The sequence below is a fragment of the Scheffersomyces xylosifermentans genome (assembly GCF_036884685.1).
Source record: "Scheffersomyces xylosifermentans strain CBS 12540 chromosome Unknown RJT20scaffold_7, whole genome shotgun sequence".
Classification (NCBI taxonomy): domain Eukaryota; kingdom Fungi; phylum Ascomycota; class Pichiomycetes; order Serinales; family Debaryomycetaceae; genus Scheffersomyces; species Scheffersomyces xylosifermentans.
In genome coordinates this window covers 1,033,345-1,046,426 of record NW_027042945.1, presented here as the reverse complement: position 1 = coordinate 1,046,426, position 13,082 = coordinate 1,033,345, and the positions used below count along the sequence as shown (strand labels likewise).

At 42.8% G+C, this 13,082-nt stretch overlaps 5 protein-coding genes across 5 annotated transcripts; 2 read left to right on the top strand and 3 right to left on the bottom strand. All coding sequences in view use genetic code 12, as the record gives it.

Annotated features, from left to right (window-relative positions):
• Positions 1-141: 141 nt before the first annotated feature.
• Positions 142-2,526, bottom strand: RTS1 (protein phosphatase 2A regulatory subunit; the record flags this gene model as incomplete). The annotated part of the gene is made up of 1 exon (XM_064921749.1): positions 142-2,526. The coding sequence occupies one exon, from the start codon at positions 2,524-2,526 to the stop codon at positions 142-144; it is 2,385 nt and encodes a 794-aa protein (XP_064772611.1).
• Positions 2,527-5,093: 2,567 nt separating this feature from the next.
• RJT20DRAFT_59117 (ethanol metabolism protein) lies at positions 5,094-6,461 on the bottom strand. The gene has a single exon (XM_064920884.1). The coding sequence runs from the start codon at positions 6,194-6,196 to the stop codon at positions 5,564-5,566; it is 633 nt and encodes a 210-aa protein (XP_064772610.1). The 5' UTR covers positions 6,197-6,461; the 3' UTR covers positions 5,094-5,563.
• On the bottom strand, positions 6,460-7,516 carry RJT20DRAFT_59138 (uncharacterized protein). The gene has a single exon (XM_064920885.1). The coding sequence runs from the start codon at positions 7,380-7,382 to the stop codon at positions 6,648-6,650; it is 735 nt and encodes a 244-aa protein (XP_064772609.1). The 5' UTR covers positions 7,383-7,516; the 3' UTR covers positions 6,460-6,647.
• A 1,664-nt stretch (positions 7,517-9,180) lies between these two features.
• Positions 9,181-9,637, top strand: RJT20DRAFT_130661 (uncharacterized protein). The gene has a single exon (XM_064917801.1). The coding sequence runs from the start codon at positions 9,250-9,252 to the stop codon at positions 9,505-9,507; it is 258 nt and encodes an 85-aa protein (XP_064772608.1). The 5' UTR covers positions 9,181-9,249; the 3' UTR covers positions 9,508-9,637.
• Positions 9,638-9,654: 17 nt separating this feature from the next.
• LSP1 (lipid-binding protein) lies at positions 9,655-10,965 on the top strand. Its single transcript, XM_064920883.1, has one exon. It carries the CDS (start codon positions 9,802-9,804, stop codon positions 10,735-10,737), a length of 936 nt encoding a protein of 311 aa, XP_064772607.1. The 5' UTR covers positions 9,655-9,801; the 3' UTR covers positions 10,738-10,965.
• Positions 10,966-13,082: the final 2,117 nt, after the last annotated feature.

Genomic DNA, 13,082 nt, shown 5'->3' with positions numbered 1-13,082 from the left:
GTTTATATTAATGAGCAGTAGAATTCGAAGACACGTTATCTATTAATCCATCCAACGGTGTGAATTATATGAAATCGGAGGCTCGGAGTGGAAAACTGACTGATATAAGCTACCTCATTGGACTCGCAAACTTATCTACATTCACACCATTCTTAATCGATCCTTGTCATTCTTCTCTTGCTGCTGCTTCTCTTTTACGCTACGCACGTAATCTTCGATACGTTTCCAGCCCTCCTTTCTTGCCACTTCTCTTTGTTTTTGTTCTTCCAACAGCTGGTGGTATAACAAAGTGCAATGGTCGTATAAGATAGGATTATGGTCCATAAATACTTTAAGGGCGCCAAAAGCAAGCTGATGGATACTACGATTCCAATTGGAAGTTGCCAGGTTGTGCTGAAGCATATTTCCTCCTTCATCATAACCATTGTAATCATCTCCAAGAGGGTTATGACCAGGACCCCCTTGCATAGATGAAAATGAGTCGTAATACTCATCATCATTGATAACATTGCCGTTCATGTCTTGATGGCTGTGATTGTTATTGTTATTGTGGTTCTCTCCTCCGTGTATTTGTAGAAGGTTATAGTGGGGATGAGAAGGATCATTTGAGCTTGGAAATATTCCTTGGCTGAGATCTTGAAGAACTAATCCGTTGTCGATCAAGTTTCCATTGGCGTCAGTGGTTGCTTCTGGGTGATCTAAAAGCTTTTGTTGCATCAAACCATTTTCAATTCCCGGCTGGGTGGCATTAGTGAGTTCGTACAACGAAGCAAAGATTATAGGAAGAACAACTTCAGCATTCTCTGTGATTAGAGTGAGGAAATACTCGTTGGACCAGTAGCAGAGGACCTTTTCACTAACTTGAAAATGAGGGGAAGAAATACACTTTGAAAGTTGTGCAAAAAGAGGTATTTGAATTTTGAGAAATTCGCTTGGTTCCATCACCTCAAATATATCTTCGATCTCATTAAGGAACATCACCTCCTTTGGACTATTGATCTTAGGCCAGTAACGTAACAAACCCATTATGACATCCTCAGTAAGTATAGGATCTTTCTCAAGGAATTGAACAATACAATATGCTAACTGTGGGTGGTATAATGACAAACTCTTTACTTTATGCAATGGCATCAAGACTCGCACCAAGAAGATCTTGTGTTCTTCTTTTAATGGCAATGCAAATCCGTTAATGATAGAACCCAAAATCTCTAGAAGCTCACCTATACCATTGAAACGTTCGGTCTCATAGACGAATTGCAAGAAGACATTGCTGATAGATTTTCTGATAAAGCTTCTTAAGCTTAAGAATTTACCGTAGATTCTATGTAATGTCGTCTTTAAGCAATCTCTTTCTCTTGGATCTTCGCTATCGAATAATTCCAAAATCCTCAAGATAAACTCGTGGTCGATGTATTGTTTGGCTATCTGATGCTGGAAGTCTGGCAGCTCAATAAACCGAAGGAAAAATTCGTAGATAGCTTGCATATGTGGCCAAGCCAATTCACTGACAGGCTCATCCTCATCTGGGTCGTACAATTCTCCAACTGGATTCACCGGAGGCGGGATAGGTCTGAAAAGATTCTTTTTGAACATAGCGACTACATGTTTATACATCTCATCGGTGTAAGTGAATCTGTTGTTCGAGATAAACGAAATCAATTCTTGTAGGGTAATTCTTTTGATTTCTTTCCCCCTCAAATCATACGTAGGATCTCCAAAATCAAACATGATGTTACATTGGTCAATCTTTTGCACAAAGAGCTGGATCTGATCCTCCGGTAACACTTCATCAAAGTTTGGGAGTTTCACGATTTCTTGATACTTATCCGATGTACTTGGTTCGAACCTCGACAGCGAATGACGCTTAGGGGTCACAATGAGATCAATATCAAAAGCTTCCTTGGTGGGGGAAGAAATATTTGGATTGAGCTGATATGGGTGCGCCGCTTGTTGAGAGTGCAGAGCCTTGCCTTCAAACCCTAAACCGGGATTGAGGCTGGTGCTATGGAGGCTAGTGGATGCGTTGATTGGAGACGTTGGGGTAGGAGTTACTGGGGTTATGTTTGATGTCGTTATGTTGGAGGAGTTGGTACCAGTACCAAATGCTGAAGGGATACTCGAAGTGTTAGCCGAGGAGGACGAGGAGAACGAACTGTTGATACCACTAATGTTGGAATTGTCGTAGTCATTACTGATAACGATCTTTGGAGATTCTTGAACAGCAACTCCTTTATTTGTTGTTGGTTGTGGAGAGGAAGAGCTCTGTGGTACTGTAGAATTGGATGAGGTAGTTCCAGATTTCTGGGAGCTTGAGCTGTTATTTCTTGACGGACTTGGCGAATTGCTCTTAAGCGACGAGGACAGCGACAGGCGCTCCAATCCTTTAGAAGAAGGAACAGACGACGACGACGAAGGCAGCGTTGCTCTCTTTTCCTTATCTTTTTCCTTTTCTACCTTCTTATCGGTTTTCTTGGTTGTGGTCGTATTCTTGTTCCGAGTTAGCCTATTTTTGAAGCCTTTCATCATTTTGAGGGTAAAGATCGAAACGGGGTAATGGGGCACAGGTGGAGATTGAGTGAAGGGATTGTACTTCTTAGAGATGTTCTGTGACGTAAGGCACGTTAAATGGGATTTTTGGTCTATTTAACTGGACGCTGATACTGAGGATTCGTATCAACTATATCAACGGATATTTCAATTTACAATGGGATTGGGGTATGTAGCTTGCAACAGAGTGTCTATAACGGATTCACTGTTAAGCTGGGGTAATAGTTTAAGGTCGTATGACACTGATTCAAGCTATTGCTAGGTAATTGCAAGCCGGTTACTGGAACTGGTTCTTCCTGGGCAAATGGCGGCCGGATTGGAGGTGGTAATTGGGTCGACTTAATGGCTAAGCGCTTAGACTGAAATGAAATAAGCGGAACAGTATTCCAGGAAAGCGGCTGCTTGAATGGCAATGGTGACTTTTCTATATACGGATCTAGTCTTCTGGATAGATGGACTCTCGCGGCGGTGTTGCTACGGGTTCCGAGTGGTAGACAACTTCGGAAACTGGCCAGTGACAAAGACTGTCTAGAAGAACAGGTAAACAAGTACTTTAATGGATTAATCGCTCGACAACCACACTGCCAGCAACAATTTCGGATTCTTGACACAGCACAGAAGCACGAAATAGAAACAGTAACAGGAAATCACAAATCACGAAAAAGAACCCACAAACAACAAGCCAAAAAAGCAGAAAACGTTACAAACTTCCAAATCGCTAAGAAACAGAATTTGGAGGTTTTGGTTTTCTGGTTTTTTGGTGTTCGTTGTTGACTTGGTTTTGTGTCTGATTTTTTTGTGGTAGCCGGATTTCACCACCAGAGGAGAGAATCATATGGGGGACACCACCAGCCATGAGAGTGAGGGAGGAAGTGTGTGTGAGAGGGAAAGTGTGAGAGTGAGAGTGAGAGTGAGGGAAACAGACGGTCAGTGAGGGTGAGTGACTGAGACTGAGTGTGAGAGTGACTGAGTGTGAGAGTGACTGAGTGTGAGTAAGACTGAGTTTGAGTCTGAGACTGAGACTGAGTGTCAGTGTAAAACTGAGCGTCAGTGTGAGAGTAAGTGAGGACTGCGACTATGACTACGACTACGACTATGGATATTGTCCCTCACAATGACAACTGACACTGAGACTACTCTGACACTGACACTACTCTGACACTGACACTACTCTGACACTGACACTACTCTGACACTGACACTACTCTGACACTGACACTACTCTGACACTGACACTACTCTGACACTGACACTACTCTGACACTGACACTACTCTGACACTGATACTACTCTGACACTGACACTACTCTGACCTGACACTACAACGGACTCCGACCTGAGTCTGAGAGTTACACTGAGGAACGACTGTGAGAATGCACCAACAACGAGAATGACGGTGTCAGTGGGTGTTATATGGAGGCGTAGAGGCGTGAGGTGAAAGAACGGACAAAAAACGACAGGTTAGTGTGATAGGTGATAGAGTGAGGCCTAGGAGATAGCAGGGTGTGCCAGTGTGTGATAGTGTATGATAGAGCAGTAGAGGAGTGGTATGAGGTGAGACCGTGAGTCTGAGGTAGAATGTCAGTAATATAACAAAATGCGGTAATAATATGAAACCTATGCTGTGTGCTATATATTCTGGCTCAAACGGATTCAAGTGGTATTAAGCTTCCTGGAGAGTGGAGAGTGGTCTCTGGTAGCAGAAAAGTAGAAGAGTAGACTGTATATGTATATGTACAACATGAATCTATTGTTATACTGTACTATTACTACAGACCTCCACACCCAATTTGGCCCCATACACCTCAACCCAACGAACATGGAACTCTCTTTATAGGGTGGGCCCAGAACGAGACTGTGTAGTGGGGCCGGAGAGGAGAACGACTACTGGAAAAAGTGGAGAGAGCCGCCGTAGAGGTCCCTGTGTCTTAAATTTAGTCACTGAAGTCAGTATGCGGTTAGGGAGGAGTCCTAAGTTTATGTCAGTTGAGTTGTCTCTCAGGTACAATAGAAAAGTGTGGTAGAAAACATACGAACTATTACAAATAGGCAAATATACAAATGGACAAATGTACATACATACCAGTTTCACATTCCACTACTGGAAATTATAATTGAATAGAGACAACAACATAGAGAACCCAGCTTCTTTCCATTCCCACTACAATTTTTTTTTTCATCACTCCTATCCGTATGAGAGTTTCACTGGCAACCTCCTCTAGCATAAGCCAGCACCCCACCACGACACACTCTAAGCAGGACGCCAGCCTGTGCTACTCACCCCTACCTAGCGAGCAGAAAAAACACTCTTTTCAGGCACCACCAGTCTCTCAAATAAGCCCCACCATAATGCAGCAGAAGACTCCATTTAAATGGCTAACTTATTGAATTGATACTTCGTCAATTCGGTTCAAATAGACTCCATGAAACGGCTCTAACCCTTCTTCAATGAATACTCTAATTCCCCTCTCCCTCTCTCATTCTCTTAAATCTCTCTCTCTCTTAAATCTCTCTCTTAAATCTCTCTTTCTGAAATCTCTCTCTTTCTGAAATCTCTCTCTCTCTCCATTATTGTTCCATTATTGTTCCACTATTGTCCGTTCCCCTGACAACGTTAGATTTTATTCACCTACTCTTACATATGACATTGGAACATCAGACATTTGACATTTCATATCGGACATGACATCTGACATTATTCGACATTCCCTATTCCTCTTTCGGCCAAAGCCCTTTCCTGGGGTTCACTACCTACACATACATTACAGTAGGACATACTCCGATGGTTCATGGTACGGCTTCCGACGGCTTCCTCGTCCGGATATTCTACGATTTCGATTGCAATGTAGGATGTAATTGTGATTTAGTACTTAAAATGATATATTTAATGGTATAGCATTTTGCTCCTGCTCTTCTACTATTGGGCCTATTTTAGTAGAAGATAAGCAGCTGTACCGTCGTATGTATCCCCTTGTAGAATGTCCCTTATTAGATATGTTCGTACTCTTCCATCTCTTCAAGTTCCTTCAAACTCGATTTCGTGCTCGGGAATACCCACACTCTTAATGTCGATATCCTTGCGATTCAATAGGTAACTCAAGTAGCAGTTCCACCCAATACTGAACAAGTTCACTGCTAATAACCTGAAATGAGTTGGCAATAAGTAGAAGTTAAACAACTGGAAAAGCGGCCATACAAGCCAGTTGGACTTCAACGTGTTCCACCAATTGATATCAAGCTGTGTCTTGACAGTTTCGTAAATGTTTTCCGTTTCAAAACGGAATAATGTCATCACAGTGTAGTACAACGGAATACCAATAAATGGTGCAAAGATCAACTGATCAGCTCCAACTCTAAGTAAAGTATCGCCCACAGCGCTGATTTTGGACTTCTTGAAACGAACTGGCATCTTGATGATATTTAACACCCTGTACCAACGACTTCCGATAGGAGCGAAGACTATTGATCCGTAGATCACGGCCCTTATCGTCCTCGGAAAGTCGTATGGTGGAATTGGCACATCTATAGGTGGAAATAGGCGCTGTGCTAGGAAGTCGCCACTGCCGAAGAGAAAGCCAGTGCTGATGATATTGGTTAGCAAGGGTCTCTTTAGAAGCAATTTGTTATATTTAGCGAACAACGAAGCCATCTTCAATCTGTTTTGTAATACCTTAAAAGAAATACTACTACAGAGTTTATGTTACCAATAAATACATTCAATTGAATCTCTTTTTCTGTTAATACCCAAACCAACTGCAAAAGCAAGTATAATAATCTCTACAAGGAATAAGCAATCATCTCTATTTTTATGATTTTGCTCCGCGATAAGGAATTTTTCAGTTGCTACAAGTGCCAGATCACTGCACTAACAGAAGGCAACAAGAGGCTGTATCAAGACACAAAGGTGTCTGTAGAAGTTCCTACAGTTTCTACGAAGTGCGAAATTCAGGTTCGGATGTCTATTAATCTATAAGGAGCCATGAATATAGTCAGGAGATATAACCAATATGCATCTATGTTGTGTAAAATATTAAATGTGTGTAGCATACTCACACTGAGATGCTACTATAGATTATGTGGGGTAATTCTATGGAAAACGGTTAATCGTAAACCATAGTAATCTCTTGTTCGTCATCTTCAATGTCTAGCACCTGTTCCAAGCGCTTACCACTGCCCTTACCGTGGCCCTTGGTATTATGAATGAAACTTAAGAATCCGTTCCAGCCAATGGACCATATGTTGGAAGCCACAATTCTCAAGTGGACGGGTATAAAATACAAGTTGAAGAGCTGGAAGACAGGCCACACAGTCCAACTGGCTTTTAACACGTTCCACCAGTTCTTTTGCAACTTCTCGTAGGCTAATTCTAAGGGATGCTCGTGTAAGGCTAGGGTCACCATTACTGTGTTGTATAAGGGGATCCAGATTAATCCAGGAACAATTAGTTGATCTATAGACAAACGGAAAATAGTATCGTAGAAATGTAACCTACGTGTTAGTTTGGGGTCTTCGGCCATTTGCTTACGGCGGAGAATATTTACAAAGGGATTCTTTATCTTTGGAAGTGTTTTTCCATGCCATACTACACTAATGGGTGCAAAGAACACTGATCCATAGATCATGGATCTCGCCGTTCTAGGAAAATTGTAAGGAAGATTCACGGAACTTTCTATTACTTCACCCTTCTCATTTGTAGTAGTTATTACCTCTGTATGAGGGAACATGTATTGTGCTGCAGCATCTCCAAGTCCGAAGAAGAGCCCCGTTGTGACCATATTGGTCCGGAACGGGTACTTCTTCAAGAGCTGGTTGTACCTATGAAAAATCGATGGCATAACGCTAATTGTTCCCAAATCTTCCTAAAGTATTTTTTGGCCTTACTTTTGACCCCTATGCCTTCAACACCGATACTTCTTCCTAAACTTTGTTATCTGATTTCAGAAACCTATTGATAAGATAAAGAAAATTTTTCAATCCACACAGAACGTAGATTAACTTCTCTCCCACTGTGGTTTCCTAATTGGTACATCAATCAAACGATTCTAAATGAACAGTATGTGCCGGAGAGGATTTAGTCTAAGCGACATTGAAGTCACTGCAGGATGCATCGAGGATTGCAATTATGGAGGGCACTGGCATTCCTCGGGGATATTTCTGGGTATTCTTCCAATCTGGGGAATTCACTGTGGTTCTGTATCAAACGACTTCTTGGGGAGGTAGGCATGAAAGGAGACGGCGTTCCTGCGAGATACCTCGGATTCGACGTCGTCGGTGCATTTAGAGGGTACAGGTGGAATTGGAAATTTCTGGTGGGAGCTACCACGGGTCCTAATGGTGGAAATCAGGGGCCGTAGATGAAGGTTTGTGACAGAATCGCCGAGAGTCTGTTCACCCTCTTGCTTGCCCAAACTGTAACATTTCCTCTAAAGAACCAAAGACTATACTCCCAAGACATGGCCATAGCCCCCACATCATAAAATGATCACCATCGGTCAATTTGACGAGATGCACTGCAGTCATTTTAGTTGACTTTACGTGCCCTAATACCGGAATTAGATTCTACTACGTTCTACGGACGGCCAATGTCGTTGCCTCACCTATCACCCATTGTGTTCCATCACTTAGCTTCTATCCTGTACAAGAATTTTTCAATGCATTAATTTGAAGGTTCCGAGTCCACTTACCGGAGTAACTGAGATGATGCACAAGTGTAAGAAGTGCCAGTTTTGGATAGTGTAAATGTGACATTGAACTATAGATGTAGCTGTGAGAGCTAATACCCGAGTGGAACAATGAACGGAATTGTAACACCACCATATACCTGGAAACTTCCAGCAAACTAGCTGTGGACTAGAATTCCGGTCATGTCGGAGTGGCTCTGAAAATGTATCAATCGATCACGTGTATATGTGTTAATGCAGGATTTTTCAGTTTTCTTGCTTCCTTGCTGATAGCAATCCACAAGGCTAACCTTCGTGACCACTACGACATTTCTGTTGAACTCCTGGAGTTGGCGTACCGCCAACAGTGGCTCACGCGTTGGAATGGTCTCGAGACAAGAGGCGGAACCTCTTACTTCGTGCAAGGCTGTGTGGTCGCACTGTTCGTAGATTTCAACCGAGTCGTTCCCAAGACATTTAAGGTTTCGCTGTTTGGCGAATAGGAGATGCACCCATCGCTCCGGAGCCATTCCATCGTGGCTACATGTTTCATGTCTATCGCAAATGCCACTAGTTAGCCCCTACGCCGGCAGGTTATCATCCTGCAGACACTGCAAGAGATGGCTGGCTGTCGTCGGTTTCTATTGTCTTTCTCTGTATTTTATATTATTTACAGAATTTCATTTTCCTAAACGGGACAATCAGCCAGGTTTCTCGAAATTGCGACAGGTGGATGTCGTCCACCGCGATAAAGGGAACCGCGACAAATTTCACAACGTGAGACGAGACGGGCGTAGAGAAACGACCCATGGAGGAACCAGCTTCGGCGAGGGGATTATGACGTGGTGGATATGTAACGGTTTCTGTATTGATTTGATGATTTGTGATTCGGGGCGAAATAGAGCACCAATTGGATCAAAATTGTGATGTAATAGCCATCTCGCTTTTCGTTATAAAAAAAAAAATAACCATACTGGTGACGGTTTTCATGACCATCATTTAGCAATCACCATGTAATGGAATATCATTATCCAGAACCTGAATGTCTCTTTCTCCTCTCCCATTTCTATTTTTTATTACCCGTATTCTCTCATATTGGGGGCCTCTCACTCCATACTTTTTTCCCTCCCTCCGTACCAATTCGTCCCTCCTTCCCCCTGCCATTCCCTCTTCCCTCACTCCTTCATCACTAAAAACTCTCCCCACCCCACCTATTTCCCGCGTATCTTTTTTCGCAGTTTCTCCCTTTTCTCACTATCTCTCCTTCTCCCTCACTCTTCCTCCCTCTCCCTCGCTATAGTTGCCTCCGACATCCCTGCAATCCACACGAACCCACTTTTTCGTTAGGCACACACCGGAATTCCCAAATTCCAAATGCAATAAATTGACCGCCATTTCCTCTCCCCCTTTTTTTGGACAAAGTGTTGTAAAAGTTTTTTGGTGTTTTCTTCCAATTGGTATTGATTATTCCAAATAGTTTGTTGCCAGCTACTCAATCCATCTATCCAGTACCCGTGTGTGTCTGTTAGAGTCGCTATAGTCCCATTATACTGGCATTTTCCCCGTTTTCCCCTAACCGCCATCCTTTATCACAATGCACAGAACCTACTCTTTGAGATCCCAGAGAGCCCCAACGGCTGCTCAATTGCAATCTCCTCCACCTCCTCCATCCTCCACCAAGTCCAAGTTCTTCGGTAAGGGTTCTATTTCCCACTCCTTCCGTAAGTCTGCTGCCGGTGCTTTGGGCCCAGAGCTTTCCAGAAAGTTGGCTCAATTGATCAAGATGGAGAAGAACCTCATGAGATCTATTGAAATTACCGCCGGTGAACGTAAGGAAGTTGCCAAGCAACTCTCCTTGTGGGGTGAAGGTAACGATGATGATATCTCCGACATCACCGACAAGTTGGGTGTCTTAATCTACGAAGTCGGTGAGTTGGAAGACCAATTCATTGACAGATACGACCAATACAGAATCACCTTGAAGTCCATCAGAGACATTGAAGGTTCTGTCCAACCATCCAGAGAGAGAAAGCAAAAGATCACCGATCAAATTGCTTACCTCAAGTACAAGGACCCTCAATCTCCAAAGATTAACGTCTTGGAACAAGAATTGGTCAGAGCTGAGGCTGAGTCCTTGGTCGCTGAGGCTCAATTGTCTAACATCACCAGAGAGAAGTTGAAGACTGCCTTCAACTACCAATTCGACTCTATCAGAGAACACTCCGAGAAGATTGCTTTGATTGCTGGTTACGGTAAGGCCTTGTTGGAGTTGCTCGACGAGTCCCCAGTTACTCCAGGTGAGACCAGACCAGCTTACGACGGTTACGAGGCCTCCAAGCAAATCATCATTGATGCTGAAAACGCCTTGGCTTCCTGGACTTTCGACTCTGCTGTTGTCAGACCAACTCTTTCCTTGGCTGCCCACGAAGATGACGAATACGACGTCGACGAGTTGGCTGAGGAGACCGAGAATTTGCAAGTCACCGAGCAAGAATGGGCCGAAGAGCACGAAGCTAAGGTTGCAGTCTAAGTTGCGAAGTATTGATAGTGAAGAAAATCCGAAAAGTTTAGTGGCTTTTCCACAGTCTATCGTTTGATTTCGTTTGTTTTCCTTTAATTCTTGTACTATGCACTGTTGACTGACTTTTTATAGCTATAATTAATGATTCTTCTAAACGATGTATGTAGAGCGTACTACAAGTAGAGATGAATATATTATTAGATGTTCTATGTATTTGTAAGGCATGCCTGCAGCTATGGCTTCAGAGCTCGTCTCTTCCGACATTGAACGGACTACTTTTAAGAGCTAAAGAGTTACGGGACCTTCCATGACTCAATTGACTTATGTTCAAGATGAGCTCTTCCGCTATATTTTTCACCTGTCGGTATCCTAGAACCAATCCAATGCCACAGTTAACGCCTCATGGAAACTACTACTAAAGCAGGAATAGCGAATTGATGCTACCAAGTGGAAGACCACTTAATTATGTACATTGACTTAACGTTACTCAACAGGCATTTTGCGTTGAGATCAGCCACTAGCCCTCACCAGCCCGAGAGATGAAGTCCTTCATCAAAAATAAGGCTAACAACCCCTCTTTCGACACCTTTCGGGGCAAGTCTATCAGCAGCAATACAAATGTGGAGTCGTTGGGCATCTATGTTCAGTCACGTGCTCGGTTTTTTTGCATCTATTTGTATTGGTCGTGGAGATTGTTCCGTGAGTTATTATACGGGCAATTAACTAAACATTTAAAAATTAATAGTCAGACCTTTCATATGGTATAGATACCATATGAGATCTCATTGTTAGATTAAGCAACTATTTGCGTAGTTCTCTGTTTTCAATTTGGTGGACAACTTAATTTTAGTCTAAATATTTGTATATTGTCGGAATATCTGTAGAAGATCATGAAAAATAGGTATTCTTCCGTCTATTTCGTAGAACAATTTTAATTGAATGGTTCTTCACGACTTTTGGCATTTTTATGGGTAGAGAGTCATATTACTACGTAGGAGATATTTGTCAAAATTCTGAATGTTTCAATCTTGACTTCTTTTCAAACCAAGACCTCTTACTGTCAATGCACATTCTATAGAGGACCATTCGCTTAAACATTATTAACTATTTCCACTCTCTTGGACACCTTCGCTTCTTAGTCTATCAGGGCCACGGGAGCAGAAGGCCAAGTATCGGACTACCTACAATCTCTACAGATGATTTCTCGGCCAATTGCGGAAAAGTGACCATTTGTCTCCTTATTCTATTTATAAGTAACAATGCAGTGGTAGCACGTCACTGTTACAGTAGACACGACTCAAATTCTGAAGGAAAACATACAACTCCAGAATCCGTTCACGTATCCGAAGCCCTCTTTGTCCACGAAGCCATACGAACCCCTCAATTACTTGATCATCGATTTTGCTTGTGAATCCTGAAAAATCACAAGAATCTCGCTTCAGATCAAAACACTCGTACACCTTCGTTGATTTACGCTCTACGCTCTAAAGCTAAGTTCTCTACAATCTCTGATAGACCCCTCCCGCTGCATATTAACCCCAAAAGAACCAGTTTCTATCCCTTTTGAGCCACCACAAAGCCGATCCCGATTTCCCGATCTTACTGCTGCTCATTCCACCCATTGTGGTATGTCGATGACTGGATCTAATCTTCGACACCACTGTCTTGCAGAACACAACAACAGTAGCTTTCGCCCATTACGCAGAACAAAGGCTCCAGCCTACACCAGGGTTAAAAATTTCATCTCGTTAGACTGTGCGTGCACAAACTACCGTACCATGCTGCCATTCTTTCTGCCGTGCTGCCGTGTTTGATCCGAGCGTTGTCCTCTCCACCCCCGAAATCACCGCAAACTGCTCACTTAAGATGTCCATATGTCAATGTACACAGCACGACATACGATTCATATCGGTACCGTCCAGTGAAAAAAAAAAGGCAAAAAAAAAAAAAACAAAAAGCTGCCTAACGGAACTGCTCGTAGAAAATCAATAACGCTGCCACTGCATTTACACTCACGTAGCTAACCGTACTAACCATATATTGCTTACACTCAATAACACTGCATCTACACTCTACAACACTCCACTACAAGTACCAAAACACACCAGAACACTAACGAAAATTAAACACACCATGGTACACCGTACCACACTATAGTACAATACAATACACTCCTCACTAAGCCCACACCATTTCTCACTTCTAACCACCTCTACTCTGCAACTTCTTCTGCCACTTCTCTGCTATTTCTCTACACTTCCTCCACGGAAACATCACTAGCACTATTTAGTCTCTCCCTAACTCACCATACCGCCACAAAGACGCGCTGCGACACTACTGGAATTGTTCCTCAG